Consider the following 21148-nt stretch of genomic DNA (forward strand, 5'->3'; position numbering starts at 1 on the left):
ACATGTTGGTGTATAATACCAAAAAAAGATGCATTTAATTAAGAAAGTTTTGGAAAACATTAATATTAATTTTATTTCAGAAATTAAATCTAAAACTTGGAAGCCCATTTAAGTAAAGGCAGGTGCTTTTTATTACTTTTTTTCTGAAACAGTAGAAAGTAGAAATACAGTAGAAAGTAGAAAAATAATGAATTATCTGAGTGTTTCTAATCTCTTGGATAACTGATTGCAGCTCTAATGAGACAGTAAGTCCCTGCACTGGTGGACAGCTTGAAAGTAAGCACAGCGTAGCTGATGCATCTACATACAGCTGAAGTTTAGGGAGTGATTTAATCAACCAGTGGTTCCCAAAGGGAGGGATAAGGAGTGGTTAAACTCCATTATAATGCCATTAGAACAATGAGTGAGCAGAAATGAACAGTCATTAGTGCTGTATCAGACTTTCTTCCCCAGCTCTTTGTCTGCTCGCACAGAAAGAACAAAAGTCAAAATCTCCACAAACTGAGCTCATAGAGAAAAATTCTTACTTACGGGAGCCTGTGGCTAAATGCAAGCCCTTTAAAGGCCTTTGACATTAAAAAGTCAATTTTTGAGAATTATAAACTGGCCAAACCTCCAGCAAAAGACAAAGACACGAAGACCAAAAGCATAAACATCAAGTCAAATGTTTCCTGGCAACATGTTGATCGCACTGCACATGATTAAAGGGCTGCTGTGCACCATTACACTTAAAAGTTGGCCAATAAAGCTGCGGTGTGTGTCGCAGTCTTAAGGAGGTTTAAATGATCGCCCTCTGATTGTGATCATCGCGAGTATCACAAAATACCCTCCACAGGAGACGAAAGCTGCAGCGCTGCAAATTTACAGTTCAGCTCCTGCAATAACAAATGTATGAAAACTGCTGGAGGGCAGAAACTGACAGAAACCTCGGTGTGACACATCGACCGCAGCCACAGCCCCCTCTCCCCCAGCTCCCCATCCCACCCTCACATTACACCAGAGTTACTGTAAACTGAATATAAAACCCATAATCCCTTGCATCTGGGTTATCGTCTTGGCTCGCAGGGTCGCTTCGACCGCGACGAGCCTGGCACACACTCTGCAGTTGATGCCATGCCTCATGTTGGGTGGGTGTTGGTGTAGGGGGGGAGGGCAGAGACCCTTAAAAATCTACAGTGCCCCACCCAAAACTTTAGTGTCAGAAGAACAGCTTAAAAACACACCCACAGATTTTGCGGTAGTTGTCAGTTCTGCCACATTATTAATGTTATGCAACGCCTACATCAACACATTTCACTCTGGCTGCTGTAAAGCCTCAGTATACGGTAAAAGATGGTACCCTGGCACAAAAGCAGAACCCCCACACTGGAAAAAAAAGTGCTTAAGTGGAAAACTCTTGGCAGCTCAAATGCAGCTGACGGATCTCGGGGGAGTTGCATGACAAAAGGATGATCTAGTGAGGGAGAGTGGAGGGTTGAGGCCTTGCAGAAATCTTGGGAAGTCTGAATTTTGCTGATTGAGCTCTAGGCTGTTTGCTATCTGTGAGATTGATGCAACCGGGTGCAGAGTTCCTGAACTGTAGAAGTTGCACCTTTGCAAAGTCTGTTTCTTTTGTCTGCTTTTCTCAGGCAGTTAAATTGTCTTCATTTGACCTCATACTCTGCAACTCAATCTTATAATTATGTCAGCAGATCTTAAACCTCAGTTTTGCTAGAGTTTCCAGTAATAACATGGGAATAAATAATTTGAATCCTCCTCTGCAAAAGACTTCTTCTTACCAACAGGCTCTTTGAATGCAACGGCAGATGCCCAGCGCAGGCTGCCAATCTGTCCTCGGGTTCGAGTCCCTTTAAAGCGCTCTTAATTAGGGGAGCTGCTGGAAAATATAAAGTAATCATGTCAGCCCTGTGTCATCTGTGTGCCAACATCAGGCCAGTTTTCATTTGGCAGCCTCGGCTTGTGGTCTGGTGTAATTTATTTAACTGAGAAAAGCAGGACTCACTATGTACCCCCTCCTCGATCTTGGCCCCCTGTTATATTCATTCAGGTTTAGATTCCCAGAGCTGAGGTTAATTGTGTCTCTTGAACATTACTTTACTTTCTTTCACTACTTTTCCTTCAAGAGAAACTCTACACGGAAGCAAAGCATCAAACTTCTGAAAGGCAGCTCTCTGATAAACTGCAGGTTTATTGTTAAATTACAGTAACGTTACAGCAGCTGGATTTGTGAGTTCACAGTGTCTGTCGTAGTGTTGTACTCTGTACAGGCTTTACCATACTGTCAGCTCCTTGGTGGCCAATACAATAGAATAGAATAATCTCCATGACCAGTTTGTTACCATGCAGGAAAACTGTATTTCTGCGCACATCTACTCATTGACAGAAAGCATTTGTATCAGCTCCCCTACAGACTCGTGGTCTGTGCTATATTTGTTGTGTTTCTTCATGTCTGCATGTAAGTCTTTGGGTTATGCTTTAGTTTGAAAGTTTTCTCGTGCCTTGTTTTGGTTTTACATCCTATTATTGCTCCCGTCCGCATGAATTTCATCTGTTTGTGTATGTTCCCACACGTATCTCATCTCCAATCATGCCTACATATACATACATATAGTTCTGCGTTTCCCTTTGTCCTCATCAGATTGTCTGTTGCTCTCTGTGTGTCTATTATTAGTTCACTGAGCTCCTTGTCAGACTTCTGTCTGTTTTGCCTTCTGGACTTTGGGTATCTTGGATTTTTAATTGCCAAAATAATCAAAACTCATCAAAATCTGAACTCCTATATCACTTTAACATCTTTCTAAGCCAGACAAATACTGAAAACTGCATCACACAAACACAGATATTTAGATTTAAACATAACATAACCATTAATAAAAAACTCCACAATTATAATGAAATCTTTTGTAAGTTTGTAACCTCAAAGCTTGGATACAAAAGACACAAAAGTTTAATCTATTTATGTGTTATAAAGCAGAAACAGATTTAAGACTTGACAACCACACCTTTTCCCTTTATTCCGTCAGAATAAACTAGTTGTTAGACACGATCTGTGTGTGTTTGTGTGTGTTTTTGTTGGACAGCCACTTCACGAGCGAGCTCAGGAGGTGGTGCAGTTGTTGTCACAGCCTCTGTCACCACGCTGACAGAGAACAGAGTCAGTGGATAACAGAGGTCGGTGTGATAAGGTCACTATAGTGCTGCTTTTGTTTTGGCCCACTTGTCGAGCACATCGACACAAGTTCACACAGAGTTGGAGGCCTCTACTAGCAAACAGCAGCAACTGCAACAACACTGAAAGAACCTGAACTGATGGTGTTTCTGTAGCAAAACTTTATTCTGAAAACAAATTTAAAGCGTAACAGTCACAAGCAAGAGTCACCCTTTTGTCAAAGTGAAACATTTGATGGACCCAGCAGTTCACAGCTGCCTCCTTCCCCTGCAGGCTTTGATAAAGTCATCTGGCTTCATCCTTTTGTTATCTGAGGTAAATCCAAGTGATACATGAAGGGACTGGTTGGTCATTTAGGTAAAAAACCCTGCTCGACCCAAACAAATGGTGTTTCAGAATTTTCATCTGGAGTGATATACTCTACTTGGATTTCCCACTCTAAAAGCAGAAGCAGCCCCACCAGCCCCGAGGTAACAATGTAAGCAAACGTAAGCATGAGTGAAACTTTAAAACTTTTAATCCATCCTGCCACATTAAGTCCTGCAGCGCTGTTCTTAAGCATGAACGGCTACCTTGCTGAGAATCAAAACAAATCCTGTTTTCCTTCTTTTCCAACTTTCCTATTAGAATGCATTTACTCAGGAGTTATGTCACCTAGACGATGACACCGGATTTGATCTGAAGCGTATCTGGGATGTAACAACAGTTATTTTTGCTGGTGTGGGTCTTGCATTCCTACTATCACAGAATAAGCCCTTTTAGACTGTTTTTTGTGACGGGCTGGGCTTTTTGCCAGTTGAAGTCCTCTTGCTCTCCCTTCGTTCTCCCTGCTGCATTGCTCCGACACGTTTGAGGCTCGTGCACTCGTACATGGAGCCACAGTGTAAACTGCCGCCTGGTCCGCCACACTCCACACCATAACCGCAGGCAGGATGACTGTGGTTTCATTGGTCAGAGAAGTCAGAGAAGTCGGCAAAAACAAACAAAAACAGTGTGACAAATACCCCGACTCACCTCTGTGGACCAAAATAAATACAAACACAGACTTGAACACCTTGGATTGAAGTCATGTCTGGCTTGTGTTTAAAACAAGAGTCTTATGCAAACCTTAGTGAGTGAAAATGGTGGAAAACCCAAAATGGAGGCTTTAGCTGAGGTTTCTGGGGGACATGACCATACAGCGCTGTAATTATATGTCCTCTAATGCTCTGTGGATCATGCTGGAGTAAAGTCCTTGTAAAAAAAAAACACAAACTGTGACCAAAAAGCATAGCTTTGCATTGTAAATGGGCACAGTAAGAACAGAGGAGAAAAGCCTCAACATTACAAGGCTGCTCGTAAGAAAAACGAACACGAGGAGCTTTGGAAAAGTCACTTCACGTGCAATCACCAGAGAATGGTTGTTTTATGTGGGAAAATATGATGTTTGTTGCATAAGACATCTGCATCCACAGTGAGTCTTGGATATGTATTCAAACACGAGTCTCTGACCTTTGATGTACAGCTGTTTGTGACTTGGTCATTTAATGAGACGTAAAGAGTCAAAAGGCCAACTCAAAGAAGTTGGATTCAGCAATATGACACGTTTTGTGTCACTTCTTCCTTTTGTTCCATGCTACCGTTCTACATAAAATTAAAAATCTCTGTACTACAGAAAGCACTCACTGAGATGTGGGAGCAACAAAGACGAGTGCCCTGGATGGATTGTTTAAACCACCTTCAAATTCTAAAGATTAGAAAACATAGAAAGTAATTTCATTGGCAGAATATGTTTTCTGAGGATGACTTTGGACTGACTGTGAAGCATCCCTGTAGCCACAGAGTCTTGAACTAAATCCAACCACTGACCACATAATAGGAATAGTAATTTCAGACGTCAGTGGCTCTTGCTGCAACTATCTGAGCTGGATATTTCTAATGGCGGTGGCACCTGGCTGATCTGGTGGACTCACGGGCCAGTTGTTGATTCAGATGTGCACCTCCTCTCCATCTCGTCCTGCTTACTACTGTCTGTCTGCCGACTGCAACCATTCAGGAAATGCTCTAAACTTCGAGTATTAAGTGTTTTCCTATAATGCATTGTTCTGTAAAAACACATCCCTGAATTGAATCAAATCTCCTCTTTTTTCCTAGTTTACTTCAAATTTTATTTATTTCTACACTCCAAATATCTGCTGAATGTTTAAGGAACAAACTGCTGAAACAGAAAAAACAACAAGAGAAAAGACCACTCTGTAATGACTGGGCTAATCGAACTTAATTTCATAAATCAATATCAGTGCGATTAAATTATATCTGATTAGTTTATAGAAGCAGAGAAATTATAAAAGATTTACACTGTAATTACTCAGTGACTCAATATCCTGGAGCCTAAGCTTGACATCCTCAAGACTCCCTATGTGCCAAAATATTTTTTTTATAATGTAAATTCTCATATTTGAGCCTTTTAGCTAGAAAAATAGCAATAATTTAAATTATGGCAGCTCTAAAATGCCCTCAATTGTTCTTCAGTGATTTATCAAAAAGGACCTGATTTCCAAGGCTAAATTTTCAACTTTTAAATGTATGTTTTGTAATCATTTGGTTGTGTGACGTTACAACGGCACGGACAAAACGATCACAGCCACGTGTAAACATGTTGCAGTTTCATTGCCTTTGATGGCAGGCAGCAGGTCTGCGACCGCTCGCAGTCAGCTGCCATCTTGGAAGAAACTGCAGCAAACAAAAAGAGCAGCAACAAAACGCAATCAGACCAAAAGCGGTCTGTGAACGGTTTGGAATTCAGCAAGATGAAGGTGGCAGTTACATGCAATTAGATCTGTTTGTGACAACGTGGCAGTGATAATCAATAGAGCTGCAACAATTCAAACTCTATTGGTCGTAGAATTCATTCAGAAGTTCAGCAGTTCCTCTACAAGCAGTGATGCTGTAACGTAACTGTGAAATGACACAAGTGCTCAGCATCCTTGCTCTTACTGTCTATGAATATAACAGAATAAAACCAGTTAGAAACCACTTGAGTTGGGTCCACTGATGAAATGAGATGTGTTGCAGATGAGTTGACTGACTGACTTCCCTAACACCGTATTCTTGTCCCTTTCACCTCCTGGTGCTCCCTTGAACCTCCCTACCAATGGATAAACCCGGTGGCACCGGACCTCCCGACTAGGTCTTCCATCTCAGTCACTCTCGATCACGCTGACTCTGTCTAACACCAGCTCAACAGCTAACGAGGTCTTCTTCACCTCCCAGGACTTGGATTTTTTACTTGTGACTGAAACTTGGCGTATTTTTGGTGAGTTAAGCCCATTTTCTGAACTCTTCAACCTTACTGTCATTTTTTCCATTACCTACAGATAACTGGTCATGGTGGAGGTCTAGCATCTGTTTTCAAAGACAGCTTTAACTGCTGGCAGCTCACAGAAGATGTGCACTGATGTGAAAACTCATTTTTATTAAAACCGAGCCTTGACATTATTTTTTGTCCATCCGTTTTTCTACATTGTGTTATTTTTATTGCTTTTGTTGTCTTGTTGTACCGCACTTTTGTCAATGCTTGTTATTTTTTAACAAGCTTATAAATAAACGGACTTGACTTGACTCAGATGGCAGCAATTTGAAAACTTTCTCTAAGAGAGTGACTGCAACCAGTCTGAGTCAGAGTGTGATTGATGGCAGACAGGTTGCCTCCCACCAGGCAACCTGTGCAATCCCCTTATAAAGCACTCAAACCCTGGACAGCGCTCACAGTTGTTCCCCAAATTAAAAAAACATCAACAGAATCAGCAGCAACCATTGATTTTTTCCACTTCCAAGAGGGTTCCCACCTTTGCGGGTGTTCATTCTCCACCACATACAATCACCACACTGCAAAGGTTATTATGTAGAACTTAATCTGATTTGTGGTGACACCTCCCTGACACTTCACACTGTCCCCAGGATCTCAATAACATTTAATCACGCTATCCTCTGATGTTTTGGTCCTAATTCTCTTTAAACATCAGAGGCTCTGCTCCATTGTTGTTTCTACACCATGAAATTTGATTTCTTTTATCTTAAGATGTTTCTTTTCACTTAATTACTGCCTCAAACAAATGTTCTGTCCTCTTCGTTCAGGGTCAGAAAGTTGTGGGAAACAAAGCTGCTGTGTCTCCATCATGAAGCTACAGCCAACACTTCTGATTCATTTTTATTAGCGCGCTGTATATATAGAACAGGGCACAGGGTCGAGCGCCTTTGAAATTTTTGGATGAGCCAATGAAAACAAAGAAAGCCTCAAGGGAAGTCTTAGAGAGTTCATCAACTCTCGTTGTTAGTGATGTCTCTGAGTAGCTCCTTTATCAGAGAATAACGTCTCTAATTAGATTAAACAGACAAACAAGCACCGATTGAATGTGTCACTTGTTTAGGCCTCTCTCTAATGCTTATTTGGGCTTGGTGTTGATCTTTGTCACTGTTGGACAATATGCTGGATGTCTTCTTAATTAATTTTGTGTGGTTCCATTACAGCACTGTTTACATTCATTTCTCCCCACCAGTACAAACATCAAGTAGTGTTTTTAATGTATCTGACAAGGATCCATTTGATAATGTTAAATAATTTTCTTACTGTAATGTAGAAACATCCAAAACCAACAATGAGCTAATATTACTACTAAATGCGTAACCAAAGTCTATGAAACCCCCTGTTGTCCAAAAACTACTACAAACTGAGCCACACTGTTGCACTAGGCGGCATGCTCCCTTCATCAGAGACTCAACTTTAATGCGACTTCGTATTTGGTATAACATCCTGCTCCATTACAAAAGTACAGTTTGTTTTTAGCCCTACAAAAACAGTCCCAAACTAATTACCTTTTTACTCATGTTTTAAATATCATCTGCTGAAAACTAGCAACCAGCTGTTTAGACAAGTTCTGAGTCCTCTTTATTCATTTCATCTATTAACAGCAGACTCCAAGACTCTGAGATGACATTTAATTTTTTTAAGAGGTTTAGAAACATTTCAAAACACAATAAGTTTTGACATGTAAAACATATAAAACTGTAAAGATGAAGATTGTGATCATATTAACTCATTTGTTCAAAACATCATAATTTAAAAAAACTATTTAGCTGTTCCTCAGCTTCCAAACAAACACTGCTGAGCAACGGACGGAGTCATAGTGGGAATCAAAAAATGTGTTAAAGAAAATGTTAGACGTCTGACTGCCATTCTGCTTCCCCAGAGTCAGAGAAGTGCTGGACTGAGGGTTTGTGAAGATTAGACCCAACAGCACAAGATCAGGTATCTTAGAAATGATTACACAATCAGAAGAAAGATGAATTATTCAGTGAGAAACAGAGACTTCCTCAGAGACGTGCATGTCAGTGGAGAATGGTTCAGGAGGATAAAACACACCAAAATCCCCAAAAAACCTCAAGGCTCTGAAGAAATACTAAGAGCACAGAGGACACCAGAGTCGTTGCTGAACTGTCCTCCACAATAAGTCAACTAATCTTTATCAAAGACTCCCTGTCCAGACTTACAAACAAACAAGAAATCAAACAAGCCCTGAAAACAAATAAAAAACTGAATAAAGAACAAAAAGACAGCTGTAGAAGTATCTCCAGAGCTGGGATTAGTACAGGGTGGTACTAAGTGTTATACCTGACAAACACACAATGATTTGATTCACCCCCCAAACACTCTTGGAGAATTTAAACACCAAAAAAGCCAAACATTCCTGACATGACAAGAAGCTCTGCACAATGCAGTCAGACGACCATGCAGGGATAACTTTCGTTATCAGGTCTGAGTAGTCTGCTGGTGCCCGTGCATTAGAAGACAAGGAAGTCTTCAAGTGCTGTGAGTGGAATGCTGTTTGTTCTGGCTTATTTGGGGTAAGACAATTAGCTTCATAACACCAGCCTCAACATTTCTTGAGGCTGGTGTTAACAAATATTTTACTAGCACATCAAATATTGACATGCTTTCCTAATGGCTGTAACACGAGACTCTTTTATAATAGCTGTAGTCTTTGCATTGTACACATCTGGATGTTTATCAAGTGCAGTGAGATATGCAAACTCAATCTCAATCTGTTTTACTGACTGCTGATGTATCGCTGGCATGCAATTCTCCAATCACTTGTTTGACTTGTAGTTTCTTACAAGGGGAAACGGGCGATCACACCGAAGCCACTAACGGAAAACTCTGAACCACAAAGTGCCAAGTCAGCACGAAACTCACCATTCAACACCATCATAAACACAGATGTGCACGCACAGACCTGGCCTGCTTCCATGTATCTCCGTGCACCCAGGGACACGGGCTTTCTCTTTTTTCCATTATGTCTTTTGTTTTGGCTGAAGAACGTGCAGCTTGCTTACAGCTTGCGGTCTTCGCCCTCGTGGTGGCCGAGCTCGTTTGGCGATCAATCTCCACAACAGCTACAAGCACAGAAGCTGAACAAGTTTCAAAATTATACAATTATTTTAAGGCTCTCGATAATACAGATCAGGACCCGCTGTTTAAAAACAGTTGTGACAAGTCTTTTGTTTTTTATTATTTCGGGTAAAATGTGCCTTCTTGGGGGGTCTGGTGACCAACAACATTATACTGATCCCTCTGAATGTCTGTGGCGTCTGAGTAACATCATGGGAAGCCTGATCCTCACTGTGACAGTAGATTTAAGAACAACATTTTTCATACTGCGGATAACGTTCCCATGCAGCAGCTTTTATGCAAGTCTTTGAGTCACTGCAGAATGAAACAGCGAGCCATTTACAGTAACAGATTTTAACCATGCCACATCTGGTTTTGATTAAGACAACACATCCAATGTGAGTGGATGGCAGCTTTTTTCTCTTTGCAGCTGCTGCAAGCTGGAAACGATTTGAGCTCTAGTGGCTATCTGTTTCTGTTGTTGTTGTTGATGTTTTTCTCTGCTATTTGTTCCCAGGACTGACCTGAAATAAGACTTAACTTGGTGCTTTCAAGGTTCACCACATTCTCCTCAAAGGGAGTTTTCTATCTACGCCACATTTCAAATGTGTCCATTTACAATCATTTAAAACTAAATCTGTACTTCGTTCATTTATCAGTGAGAATGTGTTATTATTTTTGGCTTGAAAGTTTCACTTTTTATCCAGTAAATTTTGGAAACTGTTTGTTCATCCAAACTTTCAGCTAAAAACTTTAACAGCCGGCCGTACTGTTAGCTAATAAACTTCTTTTAATTAATCATTTTACCTAGTTTAGCTATACCCAAACCCAAAATACAATTTCTTCATCCATACCTTTATCTTTTAATTTTACCTCCTAGCTGCAGAACTTCTAGATAATGATTTTTAAGCTTTTATTAATAATTTTTATCATCATTTTCTTTTTGTTTATCTGACATCTTGAGCTAGCAGTTTCAGTTGTTTATTCATACTTCAGCTAACAATTTGCAGCATTACATTTATCATTTTAACTGGAGATTTTATATCAAGTATGTTTAGCTAACAATCCGTCCATCCATGCTGTTGACCTGATCTTGACCCTTAAATTTGCAATTTTGTACATTTATATACAACATTATAAAACTTCATACAATATAAACAATTTTAATATTCCGTGTTCTGTATATATTTCCACTGTGACAGTGTTGCATAACTACTTACACTTTAAATTCTCGAAAAGGAAGAATTTCATTGCTCTGCGTAACCACTCGTGTTTTGCCGTGTATATGACAATAAACTTCTTGAATCTAAGAGTAAGACCAGTTTTAAAGCTACATTTATCTCGTATGCACAATTTTTGGCAATTTTTTGACTTTGGAGTGTTAGTGTATTTAAATACTTTATAAATAAATAAATACATTGGTCTAGTGGCTATCTTTTTAGATAAATGTCAACTTTTCAAAACTGTTAAGGTCCACTCAGTTCTTTTTTCTCCTGCGTGATTACTGAGGCACTTGTACGCCCAGCTGTGAATCAGTTATTTACCAAACAAACCTGTGTGTGAAGGGTGGTAGAGGGGAGTCGGAGCTGCATCCTGGAAGACAGATGTGCATCTCAATGGATTCTCAATGTGGTCCGACGTATCTATGGTACCCAGATAACACTAAGGTCCTGGACCAATATGCACGCAGCAGCAGCAGCAGCAGCAGCAGCAGGCCAGGACAGGTACAGTTCACCAGAGTCATTTTCAGTCATTATCTCTTCTGACTTTGCTTCTCTATTTGTATTTTCAGGAAGTCCAGCTGGGGACAGTAAATTCCTAAAAGTTAAGAGCGTGATTTACAGTCCTACCACTGGCACATGGTGTGCTGCCTTTTTGGAGGACTAGGTGGAAACCTGTAACTTATTAAAGTGATCACTTTAGAGCCATTTTTTCACATATAGCCCCAAAGCTCCCTCTCTCCAGATGGGCCCCATTCTGCAAGCATCTGGAAGTTCGAGCCTTATTTTCTTCACTGAAAAACTTGAGCCACGTGTGCTACCCTGAAGGTGAACTCTCCAAGATGTTCCTTTACTTAGTCTGTTTCTCCGTGCTTTCCCAGCAGTGTCGCTAGACTGAAACTGTTTCAGCCCCCACAGGTGGTGCCATTAATTCACTTTGTTTGGCTGCCTCGCGGCTAACGAAAGATGAAAGAGGGCTCTGCAGAATGTGCTGTAGTTAATTGAAAGCCCTGGCATGGTCATCTGCATTGTGCAACACATTTGTCTCTTGGGGCTTCTTGCAACGACACACTCATATCTGTTTAACACAGCAGGAAGACGGGGAGCAAAGAGGAGACAAGAGCCAGAGTCAAGCCACCGCACAGGACATCCTGGGCAAACAACACTGTGGGAGGGCAAACACTGAGGATGGCAGGAGGGAGAGAGGTGCAGGAGCCTGTCATCTTGTGATGATGTTCACGACTGGAGGAAACCAAGTCGAGGGAAACTGTTAACACTTTTTCTTTTTCGGGATGCCCAGAGGCAAACAGAAGCAGCAGGAAACACAGCAGGTTGTCTGTGAGTCACTGGGGTTTTTTTTCCATCACAGTGAGGATTCTCCAGGCTTTTCAACTACTGCTGAAAATTAGTTTCAACTATTTACCAATTAACGAGCAAGCCAAGAGACCACTTTTGTGGTTAACACACTGCAAACTCAAAAGCTACCGCTGAGTATCTTGTCAGCACTTTACTGATTATTATGTCTTTGAAGATAGCATGCTTTTCTTATTACTTTTTAACTGACTACAAATCTCTGGTTCATTATCATCTGTCTGCAGCTAATAACTTCAGCTCTCCAGCTCTTAGATTTTCATGCACAGGGCAAAAGAAGCCCCACAGGTCCACTCTGCCTCTGCTCTGTCTTCACTCATTATGGCAGAGCACCACAGGAATGAAAACAGGGACAAACAATAGGAAGCAGATAGGAAACATCTTGTACATCCAGGGCTGCATCTCTATGTTCGCTTCCTCCGGCATGTAAACAAAATAAATTGGGGTTAGAAAAAAGTGCGACACATAAAAGAGAATCCTTGAAAGGTGTTATCAGACCTGCTGCTCTCGCATTTTCCAACAGCAAGCGCCACTTGGCTTCTAAGTGTCCTTTTTCCCCACAAAGAACTCTTTTTTCCACACAGAGCTCGTGTTGTTTTGAATAATGGGTATGCTGATAATCTGTCATCTTGTCTATTTTGGGGCCTAGGTTTGTATTTCAGAAGTGGCCTGAAAAAAACAAAGTAGACAAAAAGAAGAAAATACGTCTCTCATAAAGCGCAAGATGGACGACTCGGAGCTTAACGCAGCTGGTGGAGTGGATCTGGGTTTGAACTCAGGAAAAGCATCGAGAGTTCTAGCAGTTCATGTCCACGTGGTGCCAAGCATGACATAAAGGCCATTTGTTTTTCACATGCAAACCTCTCATCTTGCATGGTTAAGTCATATTTTCTCTTATGGCTGACAAAATAAACACTGTCTGCCATCCGCACGGCTGATTTCAGCGGCTATGAAAACAAACAATAACAAAAACATAACCTCGTTTTCATCACAGTGGTGGAGACAAAGAGCGAGAAGCCTCCTGGGCTGTGAACTTGGTACCATATTTCTTCTAATTCTACATCTCAAATTTCACTTGGTTCCAGCCGTCCTACAAAGACACAGACACCAGCAAAAGCCCACGAAGTCTTAATGAACAATGTCTCCACGGCTGCTCCACCCACCACCCAGAACAACCACCGACATAAGCAACTTCAGGAAAGACCCTCACCACAGTACAAGTAGTCTGTGGTCACTCCATCAACCCGCCCCTGGCTCCTCCTTCATTTCCAGCTCCAAACCCTTCGACCTCTACTTTTTATAACTGGTTATTTGAGCCGAGGCCCAATGAAGCTGTTCCGGTGCCAGAGCAGAGCGAGCGACCCAAACCCCCTGAGCTGGAGGGCCGCGCTCCAATCTGCTCCAAATTATTTGCACGGCTGCAAAGCACATGGGGTTGAGAGCCTTATATAAGCCTGTGGTAGGAATATTCAACCAGCGTCACCTTCTTTTGAATTCCCTTTGCTCTTTGTTGTTTTCCTGACGACTATTTTTACATCAAAAATAACCTTTTGAAGTTCATACAGGCCACTTTTTACATCTTCTGAACTTTAATAGGGAAGACTCTGTCGCCAGTGCGTAAAAGGGAGAGCATGAGTAGAATAGTGATTTAACATAATCATAGACGGTGCTTTTAATGATTTATGTGAACGTATTTAACCTCAATCTCTGGAACTGCTTGAGTGAAAAATGTAGTATTAAAATAATGTTATAATGAATTGACTTCCCAGTAATAAAAATGCGAGGCATAATGGAAATTATTCAGCAAGACATGAAAAAAAGAATTCAGTTAATCAATAATGAATTAGAAGAAAACTTCTTTAGTTTGAAAGTTTCAAAATTCAGAACAAATCCGCTCTGAAGAAGCTATTTTCAACCACTTCTGACCACAGAAACTGGTCCTGGTCATCATCCTGACACTAAAATTTCCCATTATTGGTGGTTTGCACCAACACAGCACCCACCGCTGTTCCACTGGCATCATTTATTAAGCCTAACAGATCCACAGTTAAGTTCATAACTTGCAATGTTCTGATGGCCATGATGTCAACCATTTCAAACCTTCACTTTGACATCTGCCTTTATGAAATTAGAGACTAAGTGTTGCTAGTGAAATGCAGACTTAAGCCTCGATTCTCTGTTACAGACAGCTGGAGATAGCACAGCAGGCGCAAGCGTATTTGTTGTATTGTAATCTGAAATCTCAGCAGACCAGTCAAAGACAACAGACAGACACACGAAATCTCAACGTCACGTTTACATCCCTTTGACCCAAGAAGACTTGCAGATATGGAAAGTAATCAAAGTGTTATCAGTGGACTAGAGAATAAAGTGAGCAGCCCACTGCTTAGTTTTCTAATATGCGCAAACACAACATTGCACCAGTCTGCAGACATATTATTTCTACTGTAAAGTTGGGCAATGGAAGTTTACGAGGACTGACTCACTTTTGGAGCCCGACTCTAGAGGACGAACTCGTTTGTAGCACTTTCTTTTTTTTCGCAGCCACAGAAGTTTCTCCTTAAGGCGTACATCGCAGTGAGAGCCATTACGATATTATTAAATCACCTCATGAGTCCACTACACCCAGTGTAAAGAGTCACACCTACAAATATCTGCAGTAAATGTTGTGTGATGTTGAGATATATTTCATATAAGCCCAGGTAAAGTCAGGGCATAACTCCTGAAGATGGCATCAGTGTGCAAAAGACTAATCTGCGAGCGTGCACGTAACTCTATATGGCAGCAGCCGTGCTTCGATGGATAATGCAAACAAAGCCTTCAGACTGTGATGTTACATTGTGCTGTGTGGCCATCAGGGATGACTTTGTCAAGAAAAGGAGTGACATTCAAAAGACAATGTGCAGACACTCTGGCTGCCCCATGCAGTCGCACAATAAATTTTAGAAAAGCCCAAGCACCGGGGGATCCAGTAACTTAAACTGAGCCCTTTTTTCTCCAGTTCCACTTCATCTCTTTGTGTCTCTAGCCGGTGTCATCTCTAACCAAAACAAATCCAATAGCCTGCCTGAAATCAAGTCCTCTCCTGGACAAACAGATGTTCAGTCAGCCGGATCTCCAGCTGTCAGACTGGAGGCGATTTTTGTTGGTTGACCAGAGAGAAAAAATGGGTCACTATTATGCCACTGATAGCCGAAACAGTCTGCAAGAGGGCAGACACTCTGTCAACCAATGAGGATTCCATATGAGGGCACTGACGGAAAACAAAGACGCCCCATTTCAGTTCGTTTTTAACAGCCAGAATATAACTTATTGATTAAATATGAGCTTTAAAAATGAGCTTTTAGGAATATTTGTAGACACACAAAGTTCAGTCTGCAGTCAGAGACTTCCTGAGGTGTTTCAGTTGCCAGAGCAGATGTGAGGTCAGGAGTCCAGACCAGGTGGCTGAGATTTACTCTGATAGTTAATCATATCTCGCCTTCCATGCAGATGTTTATGAGTCAAAAGATGTCAGGGCCCCTTAATCAAAAAGCTTTTCATTCACAAGTCACAGACAATAACTGCTGGATTTACGGTGATTTACGGTGATTTTACATCTCCACAGAGGAAAGGAAACGTGCATTTTGTTTCCAAAACAGTGCACATGCATGTGCAGGAGTTCAACATTTCAAAGCTCTAAACTATAAACATGTCAATTTGTCATCAAGCCAGGTTTCTACACTGGTTTCTCTTTAATCCAGCGGCTCAGCTAGTGACCCCCTCGTCTCCCGCCCTCCCGAAATGTGCTGCACTCTCTCCTTTTCAGTGTAATCAAACTCCTTTTAATCAACGCGCTCTTTCATATCAGAGTGCTATAAACATCCATTATTGTGTTACTGACTTCACACATGCCCAAAAAAAGAGAAACAATCCACTGCACCCGCTCACATCTGCAGAGAAAACACTCCATCTGCCTCATCTGATTAACTTCACTAACAGGACACGAACGCTGACTCACACACCATCACATCAGGATGTGTGCGCTGTACACACACGCAGCACTACTGGCTGCAGCCACCTTGCCGCCACGTTTCACTGGCTTGAATCACGGCTCCTCTGTGACCCAGAGGTGCTCCAGAACAGGGATGAAACCTGAACGGCTTAATGAAGATCAAACAGAACAGAGGAAGATGAGAAAAGAGCAGAACTACTCCCAGCAACTTCCTTTGCCATGAATTGATGGAGGAAACATGCCAGACGAGCAGAGCTTTTTTGAGTCACGCTGTCTCTTGATAGTAGTTGGAAACGTTTTCAAAGCAGAGGCAGAGACGCCAAGAAAAAAAAACACACCCGGGAGGAAAAGTGTGCAAGTGCACGAAGCGGTGACACAACGGCAGGAGTTCATTTAAACAAGTGCTTTAATTAAAAAAGAAAAAAGTATGACTAATATGTGACAGATGTTATGTGACATGACTGCTGGAGGTTTCTTCCTGTTAAAAGGGAGTTTTTCCTTCCCACTGTCACCAAAGTGTTTCCTCATGTGATTGTTGGGTTTTTCTCTGTGTGTATTATTGTCTATCTGCCTTGAGGCGACTGTTGCTGTGATTTGGCGCTGTTAAATAAAATTGAATTGAACTGAATTGACAGTTTGTAAGTAGGACAAGAATAATCTTTTCTGATTATTCTTGTCCTACTTGTCCTACTCCTCATCTGTCTCAACATTTAACATTGATGTTTTTGGACACACATCCAGTTCTGGGTTCAAGCCTTCCTGAGATTTCCTGGGGTTTGAACCCAGAACCTTAACAGTCTGAGGTTACAGCAATCACTGGTTTACAATAAAGATACAGAATGGGACTCGTCAGGATCAATTAAATGCTTCTCATTCAACTTTAATACACAGTTAGACTTTAAAATCCAATTTTTTCTTTATATATCTGGTTAAACACAGGCTGCCTTTTCATATTTCATCTTGTGCTACAAATATTGACCAACAAATGTGGACCTTCAAAGGTATTTTATGTCTAATAATCAATCACAAGTTTGAGTAGATTGTTCCAGTATAGTTTTCAAAGCTAAGTGTACACGATGCATTTCACATGAATGAAGACAAAAATGTAAAAATGTGATTTCAAATCAACCGCAACAGCAACCACATAATTCAGCTCCAACACCTTCATGGTACCCAACAGACGACTTTACTGTTGGTGATTATGATTCAACATAGAAAATACATTCAGGACACAGAAACGTGAAATCTTATTTAGAGGACAAGTTCACTAATAATGTTCACATGTGTATTATGTTGTAATGTAGCAGTATGAAAGTGGTCGTCTGCAGATTTACGGGGGATTTTATTGAATATTGATGCACATTATCTGATGAAAGCAGTGGCAGCCGAAGTATTCAAAGAAATGTAAAGACACGTTCAGAAACATGAATAAATGAAAACACGACCAGTAAAAGTAAGTACGTATTGTCTGAAAATGAAGTACCAAAAGTAAGACTCCACGAATATTATATGCTTAAATTATAGTGATCTATAATCGGTATTTAACTGAATGAATCATATTTAATTTATCCTTTTTTTTTATTTCATGAGATTAACTGACGTTTTCGCCGTCTGGGGTGCAATAACAGCACATGCCTACACGCTACGTGTACGAGTAAGCAATTAAACAAAGGTGCATTCATTGACAGGTCAATAAGCAATAAATTATATTTGTTTTGTTTAGTTTATGTTTGTTTGTTTGTTTGTTTGTTTGTTTGTTATCTCGCTGACAGCCTGTTACTCACCTTGGCATCCAGGAACACGCAGACTCTCTGCAGCTGAAATATTTCACCTAAAAAGCGACTTCCGAGGACGAAACTGTGAAGAAAAACGGCGTTTGCTTTAGAGCCCATACACTTAGAAAAATCTTCAAGCCGGATAAACATTCACAAGTGAGAGAGAGAAAAAATAACGAGAGCAGTTTCTTCCAAACGAGGGAGGGTCGTAAAGTGGAGCCAAGGAAAGTGGAAAAACTGTGACAGCGAGGGGACCGAGAGAGGAGGAGGGAAGAGAAGGAGGGATAGAGCAGAGAGGAGGTTTAGGAGAGAGAGAGGGGGGGAGGTCTGCAGGGAGACTGGGAGTTGTTTTTGCCTTCGGTGGGCCTCCAGACCTTGATGTGTAAGTGTGTGTGTTTTGGAAATTTTCAGGAATAAGCGCTCCAGAGGGATAAAACCTGGAAAAAAAAGTACGTTTAGAGTGAGTGTGCAGGTGGAAAATACAGCTCAGATAGATCGTTGTTGAAATCAGAAGAGTTTCAGCAGGCAGCAAAGATAGTGAAAACGTGGAAACAAAATGAACAAGGTCGGGGGCAGGGGTCTTATGAAGTTTCAGCTGGTGCACGACAGATGACAAAAATCCAGAAATAGTCTAAAATATGTGAATTGATCCATGAAGGATTGAGTCTGTTGATCTAACCTCCGGGGGCAAGTGTCAATTCTTCACGAAATCTGCTCCGAGATTTTCTCATTGTTCAGAAACACACAATATTAATGATCATTAGCCATTTTTGCTTTTCACACATAGACTGTATACAGATGATGAACCTAAACCCAGTGACGTCACCCAAGATGCTGCCATGTCAGTTTTATGGTTTCCCAGAAGTCACTATAGTTAGATGGCAGTATGAAGAGTTAAAAGCTCTCGCTAACACTTGGTGTGATCGGACAAAAGAGCCTAGAAACAGAAACCAAGCAGTTTGTCACATGTACTCATTCATATGGTATATTCTTCAGTATCTCTGACTCCCTGTGAATGAACTGAAACTGAAAGTCCAAGAAGTCACTGCTTTGTTTGTTTTCTGAATTTTAAAAAGAAAATCAAACTAAGAGCTTCTGTCTGCTGCCACCTTCACAAACCCTTTGGCTGTACGTGCAAGTCTCTAGAATTGTATATGAAAGAAATTACACATTGACCAATATGTTATATAAAAAACATAAATAAGATTTTCGATGTAATAAATCTACCTCTCCCAAAATGTTGGCAACTATTGTAAAAGAAAAAAAAGAGTGTTTGTTTTATAATTAATATAAAGTCGATAGCTTTCCAGATGTGCAGCGGATGGATTATGTATAGATTATACTGAGGATGCTGATGATGGAGATGTCAGACTGACAGCATGAAAAGCACTGACAGTGGCTGCAGTGGACACACATCATTGTTTTAACCTTCAGTTTACAGTTTGCTCTTCTCCACAGCTGACTGAATGACCAACTACAGCACAGGCAAGACTGGTTGTTTGTCACACTGCCCCCTAGTGGTACAGCATATATAGACTCTGCACATCAATGATGAACAGGCAGTTTGTGACATTTACTCATTCATATGGTATATTCTTCAGTATCCCTGTCTGCCTGTGAATAAACTGAAACTGAAAGTCCAAGAAGTCACTGCTTTGTTTGTTTTGCATTTTGAAAAGAATCAGACTAAGAGTTTCTGTCTGCTGTGAGGAAACCACATTCACAAGCCGTTTAGCTGTACGTGCAAGTCTCTAGCATTGTATATGAAAGAAATTACACATTTGCCAATATGTTTTGTAAATAACATAAATAAGATCTGCAGTGTAATAAATCTAGTCATCAGGACTGGCTTCACTTTTGAGAGCCAGGATGTTCATCCATCCTCTATAAATACTGTGTGACTGATCAGTTCCTTCTGCAGTATTTGATGGTTAATAAATTCCTGTGTGCGCATCATATAACCACGGTTAATGGTTACATGTGACGAAAAAGAAAGCACCTGAACAATTATAAACAGATTTGTTTCTTTTATGTGTTGAACATGTGGTACAGTGAACATAGAAACAATTTATACTTACAGTGTAAAGTTACAATCTGCACAAATATATTAATACATAAATATGTACAAAATAGATACATTTGCAAATAAATGTGTAAACATATAAAAAGCATTAAAAAGTACAAAACAGATTAAAAGGTAAGTTTCTTTAGCTTGAAGTCAAACAATAAATGCTGAGTTGAATTCTCTCCTTCCTTTTTCTTCTACTTTTGACTTCTGTCTTTTGGGGGTCACCACAGCAGATTTCACCCAATCCCTGACATCCTGCCCGTCACACCAACCCTCTGCATGCTCTCCTTCACTAAAACTACCAATCGTCTCTGTGCTCTTTCTCTTTACTGCTGATTTTTGGAGAATCTTTGTGTATCTTTCTGCATAAGCAATACCATTGCAAACAAACACAAATGCAGTACTATAAAAAAGGCTTCAGGTGTTTGAATCCTGAACTCTTTCTAATGGCCAGCAGGGCTTGACTCATATGATTCTCAGTCAGATTCACTCCACACTGGTCACATCGCTGTCTGCAGGGGTTTACTCCCAGTCAACTACCAGAGCTATTGTCTACAGACTTTTAGTCATGTGTCTTCTCTTTCTTCACCAGTCTGCACCAGTCTCTCACAGACAGCTGTGTAATAGCCTCCTGCTCCCCAAACAGTAGGCCAGCTGATAACCAGAGTGTTCAGGATGCCTGTTTCCCTCCTGCTGGGTGCTGACACAGATAAACAGCTCATGGATGGAGGCCTGTTGGAACAAACATCCTCACTGTGAGGAAACCAGTGCAGAGGCTAAATAAAATTGTTTCCTGCCGTCCCACAGAGTGGACACTGATGGATGGCCGACATCATTTAAGTGTCGCTTTTAGCTTTCCCCGGTAAGGTCAGAAAAGGTATCTGAGGAACGCAAACATCTGCTGATGTGAAGCAATCCTGGGCGTAACTGCCTGTTACACCCGGCAAACACCATTCCCAACATTCAAGTCAATTCGGTTTCTTCATCCTGAAAACATGCTACTACCAACTGCAGCTGATGATCTCTGTCAGTTTTATGGTTAAGTTTCAGCTGCTGGTTGAAATATGATATCTAAAGAGTCAGTGTTGATCAGTTTGTATGTAGAGAGAGGCAAAAAGCACTGT

The 21148-nt window shown here is 40.9% G+C and overlaps 1 protein-coding gene across 1 annotated transcript in view; it reads right to left on the minus strand.

Moving 5' to 3' along the window:
* LOC143419407 (uncharacterized) overlaps nucleotides 1-18207 on the minus strand; it is a 60061-nt gene extending 41854 nt beyond the window's left edge. The window contains exon 1 of the mRNA XM_076885994.1: nucleotides 17966-18207. Within this exon, the coding sequence (XP_076742109.1) occupies nucleotides 17966-17973 (8 nt within the window). The 5' untranslated portion in view covers nucleotides 17974-18207. The remainder of the gene's footprint in view (nucleotides 1-17965) is intronic.
* Nucleotides 18208-21148: the final 2941 nt, after the last annotated feature.

Source organism: Maylandia zebra, linkage group LG1 (genome assembly GCF_041146795.1).
Source record: "Maylandia zebra isolate NMK-2024a linkage group LG1, Mzebra_GT3a, whole genome shotgun sequence".
NCBI classification, from domain to species: Eukaryota; Metazoa; Chordata; class Actinopteri; order Cichliformes; family Cichlidae; genus Maylandia; species Maylandia zebra.